The 26525-nt window shown below is 40.0% G+C and overlaps 1 protein-coding gene across 2 annotated transcripts in view; it reads left to right on the forward strand.

The window, feature by feature from the left end:
- The window catches only part of LOC117963175 (thrombospondin type-1 domain-containing protein 4-like), a 154515-nt gene that overhangs the window by 58722 nt on the left and 69268 nt on the right, over window positions 1-26525 (forward strand). Inside the window, exon 1 of one of the 2 annotated variants that reach the window (XM_058994889.1) lies at window positions 23110-23348. The exons of the other annotated variant lie outside the window; for it this stretch is intronic. Coding sequence (XP_058850872.1) covers window positions 23277-23348 — 72 coding nt within the window. The 5' untranslated portion in view covers window positions 23110-23276. Of the gene's footprint in view, window positions 1-23109; window positions 23349-26525 lie in introns of those variants that run through there. 2 annotated transcript variants of the gene reach the window in all.

The raw sequence follows: 26525 nt of genomic DNA on the forward strand, positions 1-26525 counted from the left end.
CAGAGACATAATTTATCCTAGAGGCGGCTCTGAAGGGACTGGCCAGGGCGAGAGGGACAGAGAGGGGAGGACTGAAAGAATGCCACAAGAAATGAAAGCCAAGGCTTTGCCCCTTTAACACACCCTGCAGCGGAGGAATGTCTGTTTAGAGTCTGGCTCCTCCCCAGAAAGAACAGGCAGCAAGAAATGAAAAAATAATCCCAACAGCATCTCAGGCACATCAGAAACCTAGAAGAGGTTCCCCACAGTTTGTCCTGGACTTGGCAACATGCCCTGTCCCTTTCTGCATTCATTGTGCTCTTTGCCTTTCAGTCCCTCCTAATTTGTTGCCAATAGACCATAAGAAAGACTCTGATTACATGTCACTGGCCCTCCAGAGACCGAGGGCAGACATTTATTTATTTTTGTTCAATGCTCATTAATGTAAAGAGACAAATAGGGCTGGCTATAGTCAGACTCAATGCAGTCAGCAACCACCCTGACCCCTCCCTGCTATCCAGTCCTGGGTTACCCAGGACTAAAGCAAGTTGTGCCAAACTGTTAATCAGCAGTTACAGAGGGGGGTTGAATACAGTGGGTTGGGCTGTAGCATTAAGGGTAATTCCTCCTATTTAAAAATACCGTAATTTTGTAATGGAACGCTTTCTTTGCAGGACATATCTCCTTGCATTCTTCATGTTCATACGTAGGTATGTGCAAACATATAGTACTGTACTGAATGCCTGTAGACTCCTGTTAATCCATGTTTTAATAATTCGTGTTTTGATAATCTGTGCGATTTAATACAGTACATTATCAAAATGTATTAGTGCAGAAATCATCTGATCTATGCGGAAGCGGGTATTCATGCTCCTTATTAGTGTTGAAATCAGCGTATCTGTATGGAAGCTGGTATTCATGCTCCTTATTAGTGTTGAAATCATCTGATCTATGCGGAAGCGGGTATTCATGCTCCTTATTAGTGTTGAAATCAGCGTATCTGTATGGAAGCGGGTATTCATGCTCCTTATTAGTGTTGAAATCAGCGTATCTGTATGGAAGCGGGTATTCATGCTCTTTTTTAGTGTTGAAATCAGCGTATCTGTGCGGAAGCAGATGGTCATCATTTTATTCAATTCAATTGAGTACAGTACAGTGCATGCCAACGGACAGTACTGTATTGTAGTTAATGAAACCAGTGACAAACGAGCAGAAAGCAGACTTCAGTCTCTCTTAGCCTGGCAGTCTGAATATGAAGAGCAGTTATGACAATCAAAAACTCAGAGCAAGATCAGTGACTTTTTTAAACCAGCTCTCTCTGCCTCTGAACAACACTGATTATGTACAGTATATATTTTGACTATTGTTGGGACATTATATTTTATTTGTATTATTGCATTTTTTGAGTTTTCAATTAATATCATAGGGATTTCCCAAACAGTAAACTCAATTTCGGCTAATACTTGTTTTTCACTAATTCGGGTTTGACAGTCCCAATCTCCACAGATTAACAGGGGTCTACTGTATACATTTTGGAAATACAGAGGCCCATATGGATTGGGTATTTTGTTTTTCTTCACATATTATATATACTCTATCTGTTGATATTCAGGTATACAGACAGACATACATATAGGCAGACAGACAGACAGATGGGATGTTGTGCTGATAGACAGGCATACAGTACAGACGAGCAGGCAGACAGATTGCAGGTGCTATAAATCTCTCACATTTCACAGACACGAAATGAAACCCACCTATGGATAGGCGGATTGTTACCTGCACAGGGCTGTTATTGTCTAATGGTTTCTCCAACACTCAATGTTAAAGGATGTGAAAGAGAAACATGTTCAACGGGGAGGGAGCCTCCTGTCCAGTGCTGAGTGAAATATTCTTGCTGTTTTCAGGCTGGCTGGCTTCTCCGCTTAAAAGCATAGCTTTGGGACAGTGAAGTCGGTTTACAACAGGTCAGTCTCTGATGGAGGAGATGTTCCTAACTTACCTGCTTTTTATTTGCCTCCTAACTAACCTGCTGTTTATTTTGGTTAAAAGGCTGTTTAACCAGGCTTTACACCGCGTCAGTATTTTTGTGCTCACTAACATGTTTCATACACACACAATATAATTCATTTGTTTTGCATTCTGGCTTCTGCCGAAAACTACATATTGTCCAGACTTCACCTCTATATGAAAATACACTCAGATTGTGGAGTTCAAAGAGACATATGTGGCATCAGAATTACAAACAGTAATACCAAACTACATTTTTTGTGCATCCTCCAATATCCCAAAATGCTTTCTGATATGTTTCGGCGTGTGGACATTACAAATACAGTACTCAGAACAGGCAACTGAAGGAGTTGGGAAAGACTATCAATACTGCTGTACTGTATACAATTTCTGAGGAGTTGAGAAAGACTATCAATACTGCTGTACCGTATACAACTTCTGAGGAGTTGAGAACGACTATCAATACTGCTGTACCGTATACAACTTCTGAGGAGTTGAGAACGACTATCAATACTGCTGTACCGTATACAATTTCTGAGGCTTGTTGTAAAATGGTGGATCATGGAGCAATGTGATCAGATATCTGGAGCGATGACATCAGTCAAGGAGAACTTCAGAGTTCAAAATGAAACGCACACATTATAGTAAGATATACCTTGTGTTTTTAAGAAACAAAGCCATAATGTTTATTCTAAGAAGCACTATATCTTCCTTCGGCACAGGCTTTATATTTGTTGGGTTGCTGGGTTGTAAACATGAAATACAGTGCATGGTGGGATAATGTCACATTAAGTCCCACAGTGCATTGTGCTGCTAGGAACTGTAACCAGACTATTGTTGGCAGGGAAGATAATTGCCTGCTTCCCTGCCAACCCAAAACCACACTAATTGTAATAATACAAAATTCATTTAAATAATAACAATAATAATACAAAAATACAAATAAACATACGGGCGGGCATACCCCGTCACAGAGACACATACTATATACAAAAAAGAAGTGCTGTTGTGTTGAAATCATTAAATATTATCCAAGAGTATATTAAACATATATAATTCAGCCTGAAAATAACTTCTCTGTAAGCAGGAAGTCTCAGAGCCATATCACAGATAATAGAAAGACATGAAATGTTTCAAAACCCAGTGGCACATAACTGATTGCTGGTAGAAAACAGCTGGAAATCTCATGCACATTTTGTAGAGGAAGACTATAATATGATAAGCAGAGTGTAAAAAACAACAAAGAAACAGGTTCTGTGAGGCCTTCATAATTTATATACTCCAGAAGTCCATAAATCGGATTTCTGCTAAGGCATTTGACAGCTACTTCCCTGCCTCTCTCTTCCCACCCCCTATCCCTGCGAGAGAGTGTGTGTGTGTGTGTGTGTGTGTGTAACAGGGAGGTTGTTACGGATGTGGGTTGTTCACTGTATGAAAAGCCGGACACAGAAATTGCACTTCACACGGTGCACAGGCACGCAGGGTTATTGAAAGCACAGTTCTTGCATCAGTATTTGCAAGGTACCTCCGCTAGAGTACCTGCAATGGTGATACCTAGTGTGGGGTGAGACAGAACAGGGAACCACATAACTGTATCAGCAGTGGTGACACCTCAAGCACATATACACAAATGAGTGTCAACAAGGTACAGGGGAGACGGCAGCAAAACAACGCAAAAATAAAACAGTGAAAACACAGCTAGAAAAATAAAGTTTACTTACAGGCGGCTGAGCGCTACCTCCACCAACAGGAGGGTCCTGCTAACAGAGTATGTGCGCTACACACCCTCGCTATACTGGCTGGGGATCGTGCCTCTGATCCTGTAAACTAACCCTAATCCAGAACAAGCAATAACAAGTCCCGGTTACACACGCTGACTCTCCATTTGCACAGATTAACAGGAAATCAGATGCTTACCTTTTTATAGTTTTGCTCTCCTGAGCTTAAGGGTTTGCTTGGTTGCTTTTCAGCGGGCTCCTCTCTCTCTCTCTCTCTCTCTCTCTCTCTCTCTCTCTCACCTTTTTTGGCTGAACATGGCTTCTCTACCAGGGCTGTTTGGTGTGAATTTCCATAAAGATAGCAGCTGTGTATACTTTTATTCCTGAGTGGTCTTATTACATCAGAAATGCAATATCATTCCTTTTTTTGTTAGTCATTTGTTGTTTGTTTGTTTTAACAACTCTTCTGTAAGATGCACACACTGATCAAAACTTACCAGTTAAAGGCTAACGCCGTATATCATTTTATCAATGAGAATGACTGTAACAGTTCTGTAAGTGGAGTTATTTCTTTTGTTTCTTGCTTGTATTTTCTCAACAAGGTCAGCTTCGTTTTCTTTCATTAACATTTTTTTTTAAAAATCCAAAATGTTGCTTTTTTCTCCTTAAACACATTGTAACACAGAAAGACATATTTTTTGGCGGATTTTGCCATAGTAGATCCAGTACTCTGTCTTTTATTAGTCTGTTGACATATATTTAGGTTAGTGAAATATGATCTGGAAATAATGAAACCAAACACACTTTAAAAGTCAATAACCTAACCTTAATTATCAAAATAAATAAACTTTACAAACACTCTCCGGTGTCAATTCCAATGTTTCAACTTAATACTCCTTGAGCCTATAATTGATGTACAGCTGTCTTATACCCAGGCACTTGTAAACGATATGCGAACTTGGTCAAGCTGTTTACTAAAATCCACATGCTGTAGACACGGTGTCCACAACGCCTCCATAGGAAGGTCTAGTCTCTGGGAATCCCCAGTGCAAAAGTAACCTGACTACTTAACCCACTGGTGTGGTTATTTATGGGCCCCCATTTTGGGTCAGCAGCACAGACTTGTATTGAATTTGCACCCTTCCTTGACCTTAACCTGACTCGGGGTCAGGTGAGATATGGGAACAGTTGGCTTGTGTAAACATGACAGTGCTGGAGTGTCTGAGCCTCTCTGCTGTGCACAGCTCAGTCATGTTCTTGATTTTAGGCTTCACTTCATACCCTTCTCAGCTGTTATCTGTGTTGGAGTGCATACTGGCTTTTCAAGAACAACACAATTGTATAGAAAAACAATAATTATATTAAATGGTTTTTGGCTTTTCCTTTCACAGTGGCCAAAGTGTACACTGCACACATTCTTTTTTTTTGTATTTGACCCATATATTCCTTTGTTTGCATGCCTCACTCATATAATTGATTGCTTTGGGAAAGATGCACTCACACCACGGTATCTGGTTTCTGCCAGGCTGTTAGGGGAACGAGTGCACGTCTGGGCGCTTGCTGAATGAACGCAATACAAGTCTGACAGGAGAACAAGGCCTTCTTTACAAGGTTTTTGACAGAGCAGCCAAGCAGGGAGAACCTTAAACTCCTGTAAAGATGGTACTCTAAATTACCTCTGTGACTTCTGTCAAAAAAGATGTCACCTTTGTCCTCAGTGAAAAATCTTGCCACGCACTTTCCACAGCTGTGGTTGTGTTTCTGCAACTTCGTTATTACTTTCACTATCACTAACCTCATTGTGATCAGAGTAAGTTTCATCACTGTCTTGGTCTGGCGCATTTTCGTGTCCAGATTCGTCTTCCGATAACTCTTGAAAGTACTGCCAGACTTGCTGTACATTTTCACTAGACAATAAGTATTTTTACAGTTGTTGATAAATGAATCACGTCTGAAAATAAACCCAAAGCTTTCAAGTTCAGCAGCTCGATCATATGATCGATCTCATGTGCACTAAGCTAAACCGTTTTACTGTAACGGTCAAAATGACAGCTCTGGTAGTTCTAGGTATAACGTATTATATCTCCATAAGTTTCTGCAAAACTGAGATACAGTTTTTTTCCAGTTTCACTGAAAATCTAGATATATTCCGTTGGTGTTTTCACCAAAGACTCTTTTATTGGCCCACTTATTAAAAATAATACATGTAAAAATACAGTGAAGTGAGGTCCGCAAAAATTTGTTTTACACATTTTAGGGAAGTTGTATTGAGATCAGTGGTGCACAACTTTGTCCTTCGAGATGCATTCCAGTCTGGGTTTATGATCCAGTCAGGTCCTACATTCGTTTATTGATGCTTGATTTCCATTACACGGGAGTAGATGTTAAAACTTCATGCTGATTTGAACTCGGCTCTCGCCAAGATAAGCACCAACTAAGACGTAGCTTTACAGTAAACTAATGTGATCCATATGCGTCTCCATCCATTTACGTTTCCTTCCATATGATGATGTAGATATCCTTCTGTCTGGTGTTAATGGCTGAAGTGTAATGCTGGCTCCAGGGATCAGCTTATTTTGCCTCCCTGGCGCATCAGCACACACAACGGCTGCGATGCTGGCTCCGGGGATCAACCAAAGTGCGGCCTCCCCAGCGCATCAGCATGACAACCGTCTGGATTGAGCTAAGTAGGGTACATCTCTGGGGTTTTCAAGTGGGCACCTTCCATCTTCAGTGTTTCGTCGACTAGCCCACGACACCTCAAGAGGGCTCGACGGTGATTCTGGCGTCCCAGCATCACCCCCCTCCGTTCCCCACTCAACTCAGCCCAGCTTACTTACCTGTCCCCAGCCAGAATCTTTCCGTCTCAACCACAGCCAGTTGCTGCTCCTCTCTGCTGCTTCAGATAAGTTCTTCACTGTGCGACGCAACTCTTGGCCACTGAATCCGACGTCTCTGAGAAACCGGGTTGTAGAGTGTGCCACAAATCCTCGACAACCCACTTCCACTGGGTAAACCCGAACTCTCCATCCTCGCTGTTCCGCTTCAGTGGCTAGTTGAGCATACCGCAGTTTCTTCCTCTCATACGCCTCATCTACAGCGTCCTCCCATGGCACTGTTAACTCTACCAGGTGAACAAGGCGTGCTGATCCAGACCACAAGACAATATCTGGTCGAAGGTTAGTGGTGGCAATCTCAGGTGGAAAAATAAGCCGTTGACCAACATCTGCCAGCATATTCCAGTCTCTAGCAGCTTCCAGTTGTCCTGAACATTACATTAACGAATTTAGGACCTGCTTGATATAAAGACCTGGACTGGAATGAAACTCCAGGGCCAGTGATGTGCACTACTGGTTTGGAGCATTAAAATAGAGCATGGGAGAGCAGTAACAGAGCTGTCAGGAGTCGTAACTCTCCAGGTTTCACCGTGACTCTAGATCACAGTTGTGCATTACGTTTTGTTACAGATAAGGATATGTCATCACATAAATACTTACGGTATTTATGTGATGGGCGGATAAGTCAATAACAAACACGCCTTTGGGTGAGTCTGTTATCCTTTCGCTGCATACATAAATATCGTAAGACATGTTTTGCATGACATATCCTGTTTATGCCACAAATGCTTACCTCAATAAGAACAAACTGTATACTCCTTTTATTTAGTTAATATTGTTTTATCCCGTTTGTCCTTCAAACTTCAAAATGGGGACTGCATACATAGTGAGATGCAGTGAGAGAAATATTTAGTGCTCAGGATAATGAATTTCTGTTTAATGGAATTGAATTACATTTTTAAAAAAATAACATTATTCTGTAGCACTTCATTACAAAACAGCAAAGTAGAATATAATTCCATATATCTGCCAAAGATTAGCAAACAGATAAATCCTGTAATATTAGGTTTTCATTTTCTGCATTTTGGCAGCAGCGGTCTTCTGCCTGTCAATGTGCTTTATCTCCAATTAATAAGTAATTTAATGCAATTAGATTAAAATTAAAAAACAAAGACAGAATTGGATTCTCACCGCTATATAAAGTGTGGTGTCCAGCTGCATTCAACTGTCCCAGTGGAGTAGAAAAATCACTCTACAATATTTAGGGATAAAGTTCCTGGAATCCTATTCCCAATTCTCCACAGCGTGCAACAGCTAGGGCATGCCTGATGAAAGCAGGGACCTGGGAGTCTTTCAGCCCAGCCCAGGAGGATCAAAGCTTGGGCAGCTTTCAAAACACACCCACCGGCTCGGGAGAATTGATTTTACACAGTCCAGAATGCCAGCAGTACGCAGTCTATCACCTTGCACTGTGTTATCCTTATAGGTCGTCTTAGTTTTTTATTTTATTTTGTAGTTGTGTGGAAGCATTGTAAAGGCAGCTCTAGCCTGCATACAGACTAGTTCACCATATACTAAATCATGAATCACTACAAAAGGGGAATCGATATCCTTGAAATTGTAGTCAATATTTACACTTCATTTGAAGGAGTGTAGATTATTAACCTGTGCGATTTACAGTATGTTTCGCTGAAAGGAATATACAGGAAGTACCGCTCTATCCGTCTGTTCTTGTCACACAGTTTTACCTATATCTAATCATTTCTCACACTTAAACAGAAATTATGAATGGTTCTGTAATCAATGCCAGGGGTTCCCAAACTTGCCTGACTAAAGTGCCCCCATGACATTAGACATCCTAACCCAGTAAAAAGTTGTACTCTCCATACAGTGATCCCCTTCTGTTGTATAATGGAACATATTGTTAACACAAAGACTGGGAAGGAAAATGATGTAGTATTGAGAAGAGGTAGACGAAATTACATTCAGAATGAACCCAAACACCTAACAATGCGTAATGCATTCACTGGAGAACGTTGCTTTGTAAGGTGTCGTTTGTGAGAGAGTCTTTCTGTACTGTACTGTATGTGCTTGGTTGCACTGTTGAAGGCTACATTTGGAAATGGCTTCTTAGTATTTAAAAAGAAGAAAATGATACATACAGATCTTTACATTTGAGTTAACTACACAACAGTAACCAACATTAGAATACTCTCTCAGCAGATGCAACTGCTCAATACTTGAAGAGTATTTTTTGTCAATATCATGTTCTACTTGATACAACAGAGTGAGTAAATCAACATGTATTGCATTCAACTCTGGAGAATAATATTGAAAATAATTCATTACTGTTAGTTCACCTTTCTTCAAAAGGTTTCATCATTTACCCTGGTTCATTATTATCCAGGCAGCTGTAGCCTGCCTGGGAATTGCCAGAAACACCTGACCAATGAGTCCAATAAGACCAATAAATAAGGGTTTTCAATTAAAATATTCAAGTTAAAACCTATGGTTGAATCGACTCACTTGCAATGTGTATTTGTGACTGGTGAATAAACAACTGGATTCTAGATCCTTAGGATTTGGTGGCGCCATCTTAGTCCAGCTCAACCAAACCTATTTCTTTATTCTATTAAACATAGATGTACAGCCTTAATTACATGATATACTGCAACTATGCACATTTGATTGACTGTCGCCCTAGAGAGGGTAAGCACACCATTTTATTTTTAGATCCCCCCAAAGCTATAATATACAAAATGTTACCCTATTTTATGCCTAGGCCTATTTGAAGCAACTCAAAAGTACAGCCACCTGCATACATGTCAACAGTCCCTTTATGGTCACCACAGTCCAGATTTCTTAGCAAATGTCCCAGGTCCAGATGCATAGGAAGAAAGCCCTGTTATTTACCCATAGAAAATATTAAAAAAAAACATTTATTCTGCACAGTAGAGTTAGTGAAAACCACACACTGTGCTCTTCGTGCGGCTGACACATCTGCTGATCACTAACTTATACAAAGGTAAGAACGCCTCATTGTGTCTATTTTTACTGTCATGATGGTCGTGTGGTGTTGAGTTGAGTTGGGGGGGAATACGTCTATCATATGATAATGAGTGTATTTTGCGTATGACCCCTCCCATGTGTGTGATGCGTTTGACCCCTCCCATGTGTGTGATGCGTATGACCCCTCCCATGTGTGTGATGCGTATGACCCCTCCCATGTGTGTGATGCATATGACCCCCCCTCCGCCCCCTAGGGAACGAGTACTGAACAGTTTCCAAATGTTGGCACTTATGCACCTGACTGGAAACTCTTCTGGCTATACAGAATAATAATATGTTTGTTCATTCCCTACTGTTATAGAAAATGATCAGGAACACCACAGGGGGGTGGGGTCTCGTGCAAATCCCCCGAGATAAATAAATAAACAGAGCTGTCAGTAACTGGGTCAGGGAGGGAGGAGGCTGCGCCGGTAGCATTGGATGAAGTGTCTAATTGTACACTGGGAAAAACCCTACCCAGGCCGCAGCTGCTCGTTAGCCGCTATTTTCTCGGAAGTACCTGATGGGGCTCGGATGCCACAGATTCCTGGACACACACTGAGGGAACTTGTGTTTGGAAAGGTACTGAGCTCAGCAGGAGAAAGGGGAGTCCGAGTCTGCTCAGTGAGCGGCAGTCACACAGTGTCATTCTCAATTCTCCTTGCGACCTTTGTGGATGCAGCGCACTGAGACACTTTCCGTCTCCATTTCACCCCTTTCCCATACTGCATGCTAGTGACTCCTGCTGGGAGAGGTGTGGCGGAGCAGCTACAGGCTTCTACACAGCCACCACTAGTATCTAGTATTGAGTCTGGTAAAATAAGAAGAATAGGTAATTCCAGGTTTATTTTTTACAGAGCCCCACTGATTTGAGCTGGGACTGATGAAAACTGAGTGCGTTCCTCCCTCTAATGAGAGACACTCAGCTTCAGCAAACCTGCCAAAGTAGACAGGCGTTGCCGTGTTTTCATAGCTGTCAGACCACAAAAAGAAAGCCCGCAGCAGACATTTTTTGTCTTATTTTTCTTACGTTACTTGAAATATTTCCGAATGCCCACAAGAGACAAAAAGGCTTTTTATTTAATTTTTTTAGAAAAATATTTCCGCCAGAGAGGTTATAATAGTTTAGATGACCCCTTTTATTTGCCAAAACAGCTAAAATCAAACAATAAGCCTATACACAGTTAAAAAAGAATTACTGCTGCATCACATAGGGCTACCACAGAATATGAAGCAGTCACAAGTAAATATGCCATTCCAATAGTTAAATTACTGGAGAACATACTTCACATTTATGCTAACAAGGTTAGACATGAGACTGTTTCTAAAACTCAAGTTATGTAACCCTGATTTCAGTCAAAGAAACTGTTGAAACCTTGCATTTCTTTCCAGAATACCTTGAGACAAAATTTCACAGAAAAATGACCAATAGTTTGCCTTAACCCATTTTTTATCACAGGAAAATAGCATTTTTTTAGGCTTTTCCCATATGTTCACCATAATTTACTATGCTTGACCATATTTTATTTATTTATTTTATTTTTTTAATATGCTTTACCACACTGTACCTCTCTGGGCTTTACAATGCTTACCATGCTTTACCATGCTTTCACAATGCTTTATTGCTTTTACTATGGTTCTCTAAGGCCACTCACCACTGACTGTGCCATGGGGATGAATGCACTATGCTTTACACGGAGGATTCTTTGTTTCTGTTTACAAACAAAACACAATTTCCTCAGAAGTCTTTGCTCCTTTAGTTCCGAGGTTAGATTCTTGTTTTTGGAGTCGACTATCCTGCATTCAATCCAAGTTACTTACAGTGCCAAGGGTAATTTGAAGATTGGATAATTTATTGTTCATAAAAAAAGAATTTAGATAAACACCATCCAGATGCAAATAAGTGACCTACTTGTCAGTTTAAAGTGGGGAAAAAAACTTCCCTCCCACTGCATCCAAGTGTGCTGAATGATGTCATTTGAAGTGAATTTGTGTTCACATAAATAGTATGGGTGTTGTGTTACAATAAAAATGTAATTAGTTTAGCATTTACCCTGGGCATGCTTTTCTTATCAGAAAGCAGGCCATATTGACAGTCCAGTTTATTCCCATAAGTAATTTCTTATGTAAGGACACAAACTTCCTCCACCCTGAAACCTGCTTGTCACAAAATCACTCCCGAGACAACCATACTGTAAACACAAACTAACAGAAAGTGATTATGGGGAATTTTCCATGAACAACTAGTATGGCATCAGTACTTTAGACTGTTATCTTTATTAAATATAGGATACTTCACACTTATAACTGCTGCAACTTTTCATTCCGGGAAGCATTTGTTTAATATTTCCTAATCCTCAGATTTGATGGATGTTCATTAGAGGCACAGAGCTTAGTTGAGCCTGTCATTGCATTACATATTTAATCATACTTTAGCTATGTGATTATTTATATTACCTTTCATTTGTAATCTTGGTCTAAAAATTAGTAAATCTGGTTTGCTCTCTGGAGTCGGTGGAGAGAGTTGGGGTGGTTATTTTTAATGCATCACTCCAGGAATATGCCGAAATGGAAGCCAAGTCAGCCAGTCATAAGAGTACAGCAGCCCAATAGTAGCACATCTCCTGAAAACTGGACAAAACCCGCTGTAATATGGAATGTTGGCACATATGGTAAGAGATCACAGTGCAGCTCACAAGAAGACAGTTTACCATATGAGATATACCGTAGAAACTGTGCATATCAGCTAGGGACAAGACGGGATACTCTGTCTGCATGAAAGAAAATCTGTAAAGAAAAATAGGTTTGCAGTTATTGTCATACAGTTTTCAAAAAGAGGCTAGAAGTAAGGGTGTACAGTGCCCTGCTATGTTAAAAGGAGCAGTCTTGAAACAGAGGGGACATTTATTATATCAAACTGCTACACGACATAGCACAAAACTGAGCAGAAACAAGCACATCGTATCTTATAACTTAGCCTCTTGTATCATGTGGGGTTTGAACTCGTGCAGGCATGGAATCAATGAGATTCTGTATTACACTCTGCTCCAGATTGTGCTACACTGTAGTTCAATTAGTTTTGACCCCAGTTAATTTACATTGGCAGATAGTAGTTGAATTTTCCACAAGTGCTCCAAGACACGTTCGATAGGGTTCATGTTGGGACTCTGAGAAGTCCAGGGATGAAGCTGCAGCCGTGCTTGTCTCTTCCAGGTAGTGGTGAATCTGGGTGTATGGAACAGTCCTCCAAAACTGTAGTGGTCTGTCTGATATCTGCCAGGCTCAGTGCTTTCTGCGCTGTACATCTGCATGAGTAACCAGGGGTTTCAGTCAGGCAGTCTGTAGCCCAGCCCATGCAGAGCCCCTTGTACTGTATGTTGGCTCATGTTCACGGAGCTGGCAATGTCCGCAAGGCTTCGTCGTGGGTTGGAATGGACCTGACGAGCAGTGCACGGTTTGTGACGATCAATGGGCGGCCAGGCTGACGTTGTACAGCGGTCAGACTCTCCTGACGATTCCTCACAAAAATGTTATACACACACCCATTTGAAGATCCAAGATCTCTTGCAAACTGCCTCTCATTTTGTCCACAGGCAGATACAAAATTACACAACCTTGTGTCAAAGGTGAAATATCATGCACACCTACTCTCCGCGGCATATTGTATACTCCTTCTGAGCTCCACAGTGCAGACGGCTGATAATGATACCACGGGTGTGGAGGTATTGCGGGTATTTCAGATTATAACACTATTTTCATGGGTGCTCATTTTAATATGGCAGGGCACTGTACAATCTATAATGTTCTCTTAGCATACAAAACCTTACAAACCTTTGCATCAAGGACAGTGTATGTAGACTCTGCACTTCTGCATATACAGCAGTTAACATCCACTGATTTTACAAGCAGTGCATTCCTGTGGTTCTCAGCGAAGTGGTCTGTTTATTGAAGTGATGAGTCGTAAAGGTTTCCCCAGCCCTGAGGCACGGCCTTTTCGATTACTCCGCCGACAGTTGCATCTGTTTTAAGCAATCCCAATCCGGGGGCCGATTGGCTTGTAAACTGTGGGGGTGGAGATAGGGGCTTTGCTATACGGCTTGCGTGGGCAGGGGGAAAACAGCGTCCTTCCATTCACATTAAAAAGTCTAAAAAGTTTTATAGTTGCGATTTTGTAATGACACTTGAGATCTACTGGAGTCACCTCATGTCATGGGGGAGAGCTTGTCAACAACAATAAAACAACCGTACAGCCATAAATAACTTATGAGGTTACAGCACCGACAGGTGGAAGTTTAAATAGGTCTTTTATCACTGTTTTATATGTTCGAAAGGAAAGATCGTTTCTTACTTAAGGATAAGCAGAATTCTTACACTGTAATGTGTAAAGGAGAAAGGACCCAGTGCCAGAATTAGATCTAATTTTTGGGATGCATAGGGATCGTAAACACACAGTTCATAAAGTATACTACCTGTAGCATGGCTGAAGAAACAACTTTTCAACTGCCTAATGCTTTCAAAGAACATTTAGTTCCTTTAAAGTTCCCTTATAAAAGTGTACTTTAGTAAAAGCATAGCAAAGTGTAATAAAGCATAGTTGATGCATGGTAAAGCATTGGTAAGCACAGTAAAGCCCTAAGAGTATTGGTAAAGCATAGTAAATTATGGTAAATGCATAGTATAACCATGAGAAAAGGATGAGCAAACAAAGAATTTCAAAGTGTTGTCCCCAGCAAGGAGTTGTACAAACCAGCATAGCATATTTACACTGTGTATGTTGCGTATTATATCTTTCAATCACAAAATCAGTGGATTAATCAGTGCTTTTCTGCTTGAGGGAGGTGTTTATATGGAAATTAATTTGTAATTGTGTAAACTTTTTTTTTACATTATGTTTATGTATAACTGTATTACTTTTAGCAAACATTTGAAATGAGTAATACTGTATTTAACAAATTGTTGAAATAATTGTTGCTTAATAAAATGGTATTCACTTTTCTGTTGACTTGTTGTGACTGTGGTTTTGTTGATGAATCAACTGTTGTCTGTGGATTCATAGCACAAACTGTGGATTCGTTAATCAACAATATACCTGCCCGAACTCCCCTTCTCTTCAAAGCCACACAGACACTTTTAGTTAGAAGATTCATAGGATGAATCAATCAAAAGATCAAAGGGTGATGTCATAGAAATGTTTTACATATAGAATAAACACTGGTAATCCATTACTAGAAAGCACAGTTCCATGATAGCAGCATAACAGCAGCAATAGTGCTACTGTATCACAGCAGCTTTACTATATGTAATCCAGATCTGTGTTGCCATCGCTTGTATTACATTCACGCTTACACATAAGACTATATATTGAATATTAAATTCATTACCTTACAATGTACAGCTACTGTTAACACACAGAAAAAACTTCAAGCCTTCCAGAAGTGCGGTAGGAAACAGAGCACTCGCTGCATATGGGAACCATATCAGTAACAGACAGCTGGATTAGTTCCCCTGGTTGCTTCCTCTAAGCCTGTGTGTTTAACCAGAGAAGGTATTGAGGGAATGTATGAACAGAACAGGGGGAATCACAGCCTCTTTACTAGACTTACTGGCTCATAAACCTAAGCAGTTTGTGGCTTACTGGGTTACTCAGCAATGAGGGCATGCATTTGTTGAAAACAAGCTCATCGAGAGACAAAGCAGGCCGCACAGTAAGCAGAATTGCACTAACGATGCATCCCGTTAGAGGACCTCTTGTGAGTGTGATTGCTGTGATGAACCTCACAAAAGAGTTAATGTTGCAACGTTAAATCAACGCATTTCACGGTGCTTGAACATTACTACAAGCAGAAAACGGCTTAATTACTTTACTGTATCTTTTGGTGTTGCACATGCGAGCTTTAGAGGGATTAGGGGCTTACTAGGCTGATTCTATGAAGCTGTGAAGCCGTGTAAATGACGTTTGTAGACCTGGGCAAATGTTTTAAATGTTGCGGTCAATTTACTCGATGTAAATGAAAACTATTTCTATATAATTGTTCCCTATTATTCCATTAATGTTATTAGCAGTACAGTATGGTAACGTACAAAACCTGACCTCCCAATTAACACAGTTTAAAACAAACAGCAATCAGTGGGTTTGAATATGAACTCGCCTTATAAATTGTCTGAGCATTTTTCACAAACAATTTTTAGATTTGCAGGTGCACCACATTTTAAAAGCGGTGTGCTTTACCAGGCTAGTTTTAATATAGTGTGCTTAAGTAACGTTATTTAAATACAGTGCACTAATCCTTTTACATGCAAACATGTTTAAAATACTTGTTGAACTGGCTTTACAATAGTCCAGTAGGAGGCACTGTATTTATAGCTTGTGTTTTGAAGCATGTGAACAAAATGAGCTGCAAACTTTTTTGATAAAGTAGGTGTTGTGTTTACTGAAGGCTAAGTATGTCTGCATGTAAAAGTCTCAAACAAATTATATTTTAGTGAACAATCAACACATAGAAGAGACGTATGCTTTTGAGGGGACAGCAATATCCTTGAGGTGTGTCATAAGATCACTAAAGATCACTGGTATTTTATACTTTAATTTGGACTTTTTTAAGGACAATGCTGTGCAGTATTAAAACAAAACAAAACAAAACAAAAAAACAGTTATCAAATCATTTCATGTACAGTAGGTCACATTCCATAAAATAGACATGTTATCAATATTAAAGAAAATACATAAAAAGGGACAGCTATCACTGTTTGTCACGTCACACTGAATGGAGGTTTGAGAGGTGTCTGTCCAGGGAATGCACTGCCAACAGCAGAAGAAAACGTATTGGCATTTTGCACTGCTAAATTGAGAAATTTGTCATCTTGTTGGACCAGTAAATCATGAAGCTAATCGCCCAAGTAATCCTGTTTCACAATCTGTAACAGTGCATTCCTCTAAAGTAACAGTGCATTCCTCTAAAGTCACAGTGCATTCCTCTAGAGTCACAGTGCATTCCTCTAGAGTCACAGTGCATTCCTCTAAAGTCACAGTGCATTCCTCTAAAGTCACAGTGCATTCCTCTAGAGTCACAGTGCATTTCTCTAGAGTCACAGTGCATTCCTCTAAAGTCACAGTGCATTCCTCTAGAGTCACAGTGCATTCCTCTACAGTCACACTTTTTGCACATATTTAGAGCAGTGGTTTTCAACCTGTGGCTGTTCTTTATGATGATATGATTCCTCAACCACAATACTCCCGCAATCATAATGTATCAATCTGTGTACCACTGAATCACAGAGACATGTTCCTCAACCACAATACTCCCTCAATCTTAATGTTTCAGTCTGAGAAATTATGATGAGCGGTATTTGTTGTGAACTTTCAAAGTTTCTGATGGGGAACCAAAGCAGCCACTCTGTGTTGGTGATTGTGGTGAACTCTTGTCAAATAATTAGATGATGCCGTCACATTTTCAGTGAGAAACTGAGAATAAACTTCTATTCACAAGCAGTTTCACTAAACTTGTCTAGTTTGCGTTATTTTCTTTAAATTCGCAGGGGAGGTGTTCAAAGGGAAAAGGGTTAACTTCAGGGCAAACACCTTTTATTCTCTAAGAAGAAAACATGACATTTTAATGAAGACCAATTCAGCATATTATCCATATACTAGGGTGTGTTGGATTTTAAATACCTTCATAAAGAAAGTAATTAAAATCTATTGAGCAGTGTGTTTTCAGTGATCCACTGATTACATCGCTGAACAGCAGTCACACTTGTATTATATACTTTGTACCTGCTAGCATGCAGTGCCACAGAGCCACCTATTGGCTGAAGCAATGCAGGTTTAAAAATCTTTGTTATGGTTGTGATGAGCTTCTCAGCCTCAGGGAAATTCTTCTTCTAGATGGGGTGGATATGAAACCATTTTTATTTCCATTAAACTTTAGAAATATTTTTTTTAAAAAGTACCACCTTTTAGAGTTTATAGAAGGGGAAGCTTTATTAAAAACAGAAATGTTAACATTAGGGTTAAGATCAGGAATCAAGCCTGCACTAATAGACTACGCTTTACATTGGTTGTAAAATGGCTGCAATTGTCCATCATTATTAGGGAATGTTTTATAATCAACCAGTAGTTAATGTGTTAATTACTTATTTATTCTTTAGATCAGTTTAATTGGATCGTTAGGTCTAATTTGCACTCAATTTGTGCAAATTCTGATGTGAAATCCTCAAAGCCCTACCCATAGGGTATAATGGCCTATTGCAAAGCATTGCACCCTCATATTTTCACTTCGAAAACATAACTACAATTGTATTCAGGGCTTGACATCATCTCAGTTCATGAGAAAGGAACTAAATTAGACGAAACAAGTTAGTTAGGTCACAGTTCAAGTGTTTACACATGTTTTTGGAACAACAGTTTTGCAGCTGTCTTTTTTAAGAATCCTTCCAGGTGTCTGTCACCCTGAAACATCATTGTGCAACACAGCAGTCAGAACACGTGGACAGCTAGAACAAGAAATGGCAAGCACGCCATTCAGATAGGGTATTGATCTGAGCAGATACAGATACTGCAGAAACAGATCTAAAAGAGCAGGTATTTTAGGGTGGAGGTATTACAGTCGTATTACTGTTTAGGTCATAATAACAGATCCTGTTGACTGTAAATTCTTGTAATGTATGAAGACTACTTTTCTCCATAAACACACTGCTATTCTGGTCTTGCCTCCTGTTTTTGGTGCTGGTGAATACACATCCTGCTCAGCTCCTGTGCACTGCTATGGTTGTTATACAGCTTGCATTACGTGTTTATCCATACATTCAAAACGAAGGTAACATTTGTAAAAACTCAAGTAAACACACTGTACGACTGGTGTACTGATTAACAATGGCAGTTGGTCTTTTTTGTATCATTTAGGAAGGTGAAGCTAAAGGCATGTATTGATTGATATCAGTAGTTGCTTCTGACCGTTCATAGACTATTCATAGATTAGTAGCTGTCTTATCAGACATTTACCATTTCTTAAAGAAGCGTGACACGTAGTCTGATTTGTTTGGTTTCAGTTGTAGTCTTGGGTATACAGTGCCTTGCATAAATATTCACCCCCCTTGGACTTTTCCACATTTTGTAGTGTTACAACCTGGAATTAAAATGGATTTAATTGGGATTTTTACCATTTGATTTACACAACATACTTAACACTTTGAAGGTGCAAAATATTTTTTTATTGTGACACAAAAGTTAATTAAACAAAAAAAAAGACATTTGTTGGTTGCATAAGTATTCACCTCCCTGAGTCAATACTTGGTAGAAGCACCTTTGGCAGCAATTACAGCTGTGAGTCTTTTTGGGTAAGTCTCTACCAGCTTTGCACATCTGGATCCTGCAATTTGTGTGCATTCTTCTTGGCAAAATTGCTCAAGCTCTGTCAAGTTGGATGGGGACCGTTGGTGAACAGCAATTTTCAAGTCTTGCAACAGATTCTCAATCGGATTGAGGTCTGGGCTTTGACTGGGCCATTCTAAGACATTCAGTTTCTTGTTTTTAAACCACTCCAGTGTAGCTTTGGCTGTGTGTTTAGGGTCATTGTCCTGCTGGAAGGTGAACCTCCGCCCCAGTTCCAGGTCTCTTGCAGACTGAAACAGGTTTTCCTCTAGAATTTCCCTGTATTTGGCTCCATCCACCTTGCCCTCAATCCTGACCAGTTTCCCAGTCCCTGACGATGAAAAGCATCCCCATAACATGATGCTGCCACCACCATGCTTCACCGTGGGGATGGTGTTCTCAGGATGATGAGCAGTGTTGGCTTTGCTCCACACATAGCCTTTTGCCCTAAGGCCAAAAAGTTCAATTTTGGTTTCATCAGACCAGAGAACCTTTTTCCACGTTTGCTGTATCTCCCACATGCCTTTTGGCAAAATCCAAATGGGATTTGATATGGGTTTTTTCAGCAATGGCTTTCTTCTCGCCACTCTTCCATAAAGCCCAGCTTTGTGGAGCGTCTGGGTTATAATTGTCCCGTGGACGGTTTCTCCCATCTCATCTGTGGATCTCTCCAGCTCCTTCAGAGTTACCATTGGCCTCTTGGTTGATTCTCTGACTAATGCTCTCCTTACCTGGTCACTGAGTTTTGGTGGACGGCCTTCTCTAGGCAGAGTCGTGGTTGTGCCATATTCTTTCCATTTTTAATAATGGATTTAACGGTGCTCTAGGGGATGTTCAAAGTTTGGGATATTTTTTTTATAACCCAACCCTGATTGGTGCTTCTCCAGAACTTTATCCCAGACTTGCTTTGATAGCTCCTTGGTCTTTATGATGCTGTTTGTTTAGATATGCTCTCTAACAAACTCTGGGGCCTTCCAGAAACAGGTGTATTTAATCGGAGATCATGTGACACTTTAATTGCACACAGGTGGACTCTATTCAACTAATTATGTGACTTCTGAAGGCAATTGGTTGCACCAGAGCTTATTTAGGGGTGTCACAGCAAAGGGGGTGAATACTTGAATGCAATCAAGACTTTTCAGTTTTTTATTTGTAAATAATTTTGAAAAATATGTAGATTTTTTTCCCCACTTCGACATTATGGACAATTTTGTGTAGATCAGTGACAAAAAATCCTAATTAAATCCATTTTAATTCCAGGTTGTAACACTACAAAATGTGGAAAAGTCCAAGGGGGGTGTGAGGTGTGTGAGTAATAATGGAATGTCCAGACAGTAGTTTACGTGCAACAAAAATAAAATTTGTTTTATTAATATTATTTGTTACACGATAAAATAAAACAAACAAAAAAAGAATGGCGTGAGGGAGGGGGTGCTGGAATAATGATAAAATGAAGGGTTCGGAAACTCCTTAGTCCTCTTCACAATATCCCCGGACATAAAAAGGGATAAAACAGAAAAGAAAACGTTAATGTGTATTCCGCCCCGTGATAACAAAAATCAAACCACAACAAGCCAATGCTTCCTCTCTCCCTCCAGCCTATTCACCCCGCCTATGCTTTTTAGGACCAACCCCGAACACAATAGTACGTTCCCTTTAGTATGCAACGCCCCACCCCTCTAGTCATTGGAACACCAATCCCAAACTGACAAGTGTCCTTTCAACTCACTTGACTCCAGTGGCTGGAATTTATATACTTGCACTCCCGCCCCTCACCAAGGGGCCGCCCCTCATAAAGATGACTTTCGTCATGGTCACGAGACCTTGGTAAGGGAAGTCCCGAGTTGGTTTGCTGCCTTCTACTGTCGGGAGGCTGAATTACAGACCGAAACCGCTTTGACTCATCACAGGGGGTGAATACTTATGCAAGGCACTGTAGGTGCTCTGACTAGTCAGGCATGCAGGTACTATCAAACCAGTATATTACACTATGTAATACAATTTTTGTTCCTGGGTAGTAAGTGTTATTTCCTAATTGCTTATGCCTCAAAAGTATAGAAAATGGCTATTATTCCCCACAAACTTTGCTTTTGTGACCAGGACAGTGATATTTTGAAATTTACCTATTTCCAATGAGAAAACGGGCGAATTTGTGTCTTTTCGTTCACATAAAGTCAAAACAACAAAAACAACATATGAATCTAAATTAACATGTATTTATACTAAAGTAATACAAAAATGACTACAAAAGATTTAGAAGTGAGTAGTTTTTCGAGATTTACGATTATACTGTAAATCACTTTCACGAATCAGCCCCCAAATGTAGTCTCCCATCATGTTCTCGTTATACTGTCCTTGGTAGCGGCGTTCAAAGTCCAGTATATCCTGATGGAAGCGCTCGCCTTGCTCCTCCGAGTACGCTCCCATGTTCTCCTTGAATTTATCAAGATGAGCATCAAGGATATGGACTTTGAGGGACATCCTACAGCCCATTGTGCCGTAGTTCTTCACCAGTCTCAACCAGCTCCACATAGTTTTCGGCCTTGTGATTGCCCAGGAAGCCCCGAACCACTGCGACAAAGCTGTTCCAAGCCGCTTTCTCCTTACTAGTGAGCTTCTTGGGGAATTCATTGCACTCCAGGATCTTCTTTATCTGTGGTCCGACGAAGACACCGGCTTTGACCTTTGCCTCAGACAGCTTAGGGAAGAAGTCTTGAAGGTACTTGAAGGCTGCCGACTCCTTATCTAGAGCTCTGACAAATTGTTTCATAAGGCCCAATTTGATGTGCAGTGGTGGCATCAGCACCTTCCGGGGGTCCACCAGTGGCTCCCACTTGACGTTGTTCCTCCCCACAGAGAACTCGGTCCGCTTGGAAGGGTCCACCATGCAGAAGTAGCAGTTGCTTGAGTGGTCAGTGGGTTCCCGCCAAATTCTTGGGATAGCGAACTTCATGGCTCTCTTTTCCCCTCTGTACCATCCTACAAAAATACATTGATTTCACCCATGACTAATGTGTAAGAGATTCTCGCAACATTTTTCATATATGATATATTTTTTCAATAACATTGAAAATTGTAAAACATTTTAAAATTAAAAACTTTTACAATTTTAAAAATTTTAACAAATTTTATAACATAAAATTCCGAGCAACAATTGTCCATCTTACCTTCCAGAGTTTTTTTGCAGTGCTCGCAGATGAAATGAGGTGCCCAGGGTTTGTCTTGATCCCCGACAGGCATGCCGAAATATGCCTTGTAGGCCTCACACATCTTAGCAGATGCTTCCACGGAGTACTTTTTCGCTCTTGTCTTGAAAAATTGGACGCAGACATAGCAAAATGCGTCTGCCGGATGCTTGCAGCCTCTTGATGCCATCTCAGAAAAATGCAGATATGTATCCACTTAGGCAGCTGGAACTAAACTGAACTGGTGGGCTTAAGGCCCCTGTATTTATACTACTATTTATATTACTGGAAAGTTCTAGAAAGTTCTAGAAGTTACTCCAAGTTTACTCACCATTGAATCTATCTGGAATGTTCTGGAAAATAGGTAAATTTCAGAATATCACTGTCCTGGTCACAAAAGCAAAGTTTGTGGGGAATAATAGCCATTTTCTATACTTTTGAGGCATAAGCAATTAGGAAATAACACTTACTACCCAGGAACCAAAAAAAAAAAAAAATTGTTACACAGTGTTATTTTATATACAGTATTCTATGTTTCTTAATGTCTATTTTTCCCTATAGAACACCCTTGTTTCTCCAGCAACCATGCATACTGTAAGCAAGTGTGTTAACCACAATGCACAAGAGCCAGACTCGTCTGCATTCGTGGTTTAGAGATGTACTGTACTGAACTAAATTGGCCCACTTGTATCTTTCTGCAAATCTCCTCATTTTCATCCTCCAACAGCCCAGAATTCAATCAAAACAACCCGTAATCTTCAGTCCTGTCTACTGCTCAATGTGCATGCTTACACAGGTGGATCTGTGCATCAGCTACTGTCCCTGTAGCTTCTGTTTCTTCCTCGGCTCACCGCTCTCCCGCCCCCCTCTCCTTCCCTCCCTTCTCTTCCCCTCTCCCTCCCTCCCTCCTGCAAGGCAGTAGTCCCTCTCCAGCGAGATCAGTTTACAGTTTCTTTCCAGAGCAGTGGCTTGTAGCAAAGTGCTTTAGTGGCAGAGTGGAAAGCCGTCTCGAAGAGGCAGAGTGCTGAAAGAGAGCGAGCCAAAGAGAGAGTAAGAGTGAGAGTGAGCAGCACAGAGCTACTGGAATTGGGTTAATGCTCCATTGAAGATTTGTCTCTGGCTTTTTAAAAGAATGTTCTCCGCTTGTGTCCTATTGCTGTTAATATGCCTTCAAACACGTGTGTTGGGGAAACCTCGGGCAGAGGTAAGCTGGTTTGTGTGGCTTGTGTTTGTTTTAAAGCTGTTTTTAATGTATTCTGTGGGCTGCGTTAGGCTAGTTACTCTTCTGTGGTTTATGTCTCCGAATTGAGCATTTGCTTTTAGTTATTTGTTTATTGCCATGTGAACAACTTACTTTGTATATTGAACATTTGCAATATTCCAAAATATATATACAAAGTGAGTTTACATGGTATTCAGCATCCCAATTCTGCAAACCAAGCAAACAAAACTGTCTTTAAAAAGCTTCCATATTAGAATGTTGGCTTTTGTTTCAGAACGACTTTTCTTTAAATGGCCTTATCAATGTAAAGGGTACTGTATCTACTCGACAGTACCCTGATATTCAAGATTAAATTGAGTCTGTGTGCTGTAGTACTGTTGTTGCTCCTAATCTCAGCAGTTAAGTTATAGGGGTTTACGGGGACCTCCTGTTGAAATACTGGTGAGCTCTTAGGGAGAAGCACTTGAAATGTGATGCCCCTGGTTTAACCTCATGAAATAAGGATGTCCCCATAGGAAAATGTGATCTAAGTAGCAGCTTCTCTATAGCAGCATAAGCAGCAATTTAAAGCTCCTCACTGAAGCAGATGAGTTAACATTTCAAACACTGAAAACACAGAAAGAAATGCCCCCCTTGTTTCACCAGTCATAAAACATTGTGGATTGTCTTTAATGTGCTAGAATACCTTAAAAAGAATACTGATGCTAAAATCACACAGGTGGAAGACAGACTGATTGTGGTAAATATTACAAAAAACCCACTTTTCAAATCATTAGCCATTCACATAATATTTGATGTATTTAGTTAAGTGAATAAACAGTCACACAGTCTCCCAATACAGGAAGGCAGGATAACTTGCTTGAAGTCACCCCTGGATTTGAATTGAGCACCAGGGAATCCCTGCTTCGGCCACTTTATCTTTAGGGGTAGACCTGAGATAAGCACACATATTTATTAATATAGTGAAATAAACTCTAAATATAAAGTCATCATTTACATTAAACAGCATAAATCAGTTTAAAATGATGAAAGCATTTACTAAAACAGCCATCTTTCTCCTGGTATCTTAAGTTTATTTTCAACAAAACATTTTTATTTTCAAAAAAAAATTTTTTTTCGTATTTTATTTTACTGAGGTGTTGGAGTAGATTATTACGTTTATCACACGGAACACAAATAATAATAATAATGATAATAATAATAATTTCCAGTAGTACTAAGCTTTATAGTGTAGGAGAAGCACCTGGATTTAGCTGGACAGTTTTTACAGAGGCTGAAGGGTGTGCATTCTCTGGAATTGTACAGAAAAATGATTCATAATTTATGGTTTACTGCAGGCAATGAAATTTACTGTAGCCAGCACATTATTCCTCTCCAAAGTGTAAAGCTGTTAAAATGTATTACCTCCTCGGAACAGGGTTTGATAGCTGCAGACATTATTTTGGCTTGGCTCAATACAGATGTATCTCCACAGTTTAGATATATCTCAATAGTTTACTGTTCTTAAAGAGGTATAACTAATGAAATAATTCAATAAATCCTGTTGCGTAATTCCATTCGCCATGCAGATCTAATTTGTACAGTTTTGAATTGAAACTCATATTATAGCAAACACTTATTTTAATTTAAAAAATAGCATGTACCAGTTTCATGAGAACTGTGCACTACATAATGAATGGAAGTACAAAAGTAGTGTGATGATGTTGGTCTTCGCTGGGGATTGTGGCCCTCCAGCAGGAACTGTTTCTTCTCTTTGCGCTACAGCGGACTCTACTGGCCAGGCACTTGGTGAGCTCAAACGGACATCTGCAAGGCTGGTCTTTGTGCTCCAGAGGCCAGTAGCTCACCGACATCTGCTCTTGAGTTCCTGGGTATAAGAGGCAATTAACGTGGTCATGGGATAGGAGGACTATTTAGAAAATAGTTTTAAAAGTTTTCAGTTAAACACTTAATTAAATTCATAACAGACCAGCAGAGAAATGAAAAACTGCTTAACTTGACACCCTATTAATTTTAACAATTTCTAATGGAAATGAAGTATTCTGAACAAAAAATATGTCACATCCGATCTTTGTTGTCAAAATAGACCTTTATGAGGTTAATGAATTAACAGATGCTGATCTTTAACGGGCAGGGTGAATCTACACTTTTTACCTTTATTGAGCCAGATATAATTTGTGTGATTGAGTTCAGCCGTTCTTTTGCTCTCTCATAATGGTAACCTCTACAAGGCTGCTGATTGGCTGATACTGTTTTCATTAGTTATAGTGTAGGATAATGAAGGCAGTAGTAGTTTAGTATGGCAGTTCCTTGAATGTATGCAGTGACACTACAATGGCAATGCAATGGTTCTGTAGTAGAGGTAGGCACCGAATAGTTTACAAGTCAAATAGAAATGTGGCAGTCAGAAACTGAGCCTGTCACTTATTTTGGACTTAAGGTAATTGAAAATTTACTGACAACCCCGCATTCTGTTTCCCCGATTGCTTTTGCATTAAGTACATCTCAGCTTGTAATGTTTAATAAATAAGCAGCTACTGTAGTAATGTTTTTTGTGCTTAAAGTAGTGAACTAGCAATACCAGTATTTTAATTGAATTCAGCTGTTTGGGTTGAAATGTAAAGTAAGAACGAAAACATGCAGTTCCAGATGGACGGAAGTGCCGTTGTGGTTGCAATCCATTAATATGTACAGTAAATTACATTTGAGAACATTAATAACTTTTAAAAAATACAGTACACACACAGCAAAGAGTAATACAACAGTATGTTCACAAGTGGAGCACCAGACATTATCAAATGCACGGTTTATTCATTTTAAACTTTTTAACTAGTCAACCTATTTGACTATTTTTACCTCCACTATTTGTAGTCATTTTACACCTATTCTGTACTTTGGGAGCTACAGTGTTATTTATGAGACAGAATGGTAACCCAGCCACACTCATCAAGGACCACTGTGCAATCTGTTGCTGGTAATCAGATGGTAATGCTGTGGTCTGCGAGTGGTTCTGCTGCATAATACACTAGTATTATAATGGTAGGTGGGTCGGTAACTGTGTTTGTGTTCGTCACTAGAAATACCTGACTACACAGCAAATGAGGTGCAGCACAGGTGCTTAAACACCTAATAACCCAGCAGCACCTATGTCAACACAGC

The sequence above is a fragment of the Acipenser ruthenus genome, chromosome 21 (assembly GCF_902713425.1).
Source record: "Acipenser ruthenus chromosome 21, fAciRut3.2 maternal haplotype, whole genome shotgun sequence".
NCBI lineage: Eukaryota > Metazoa > Chordata > Actinopteri > Acipenseriformes > Acipenseridae > Acipenser > Acipenser ruthenus.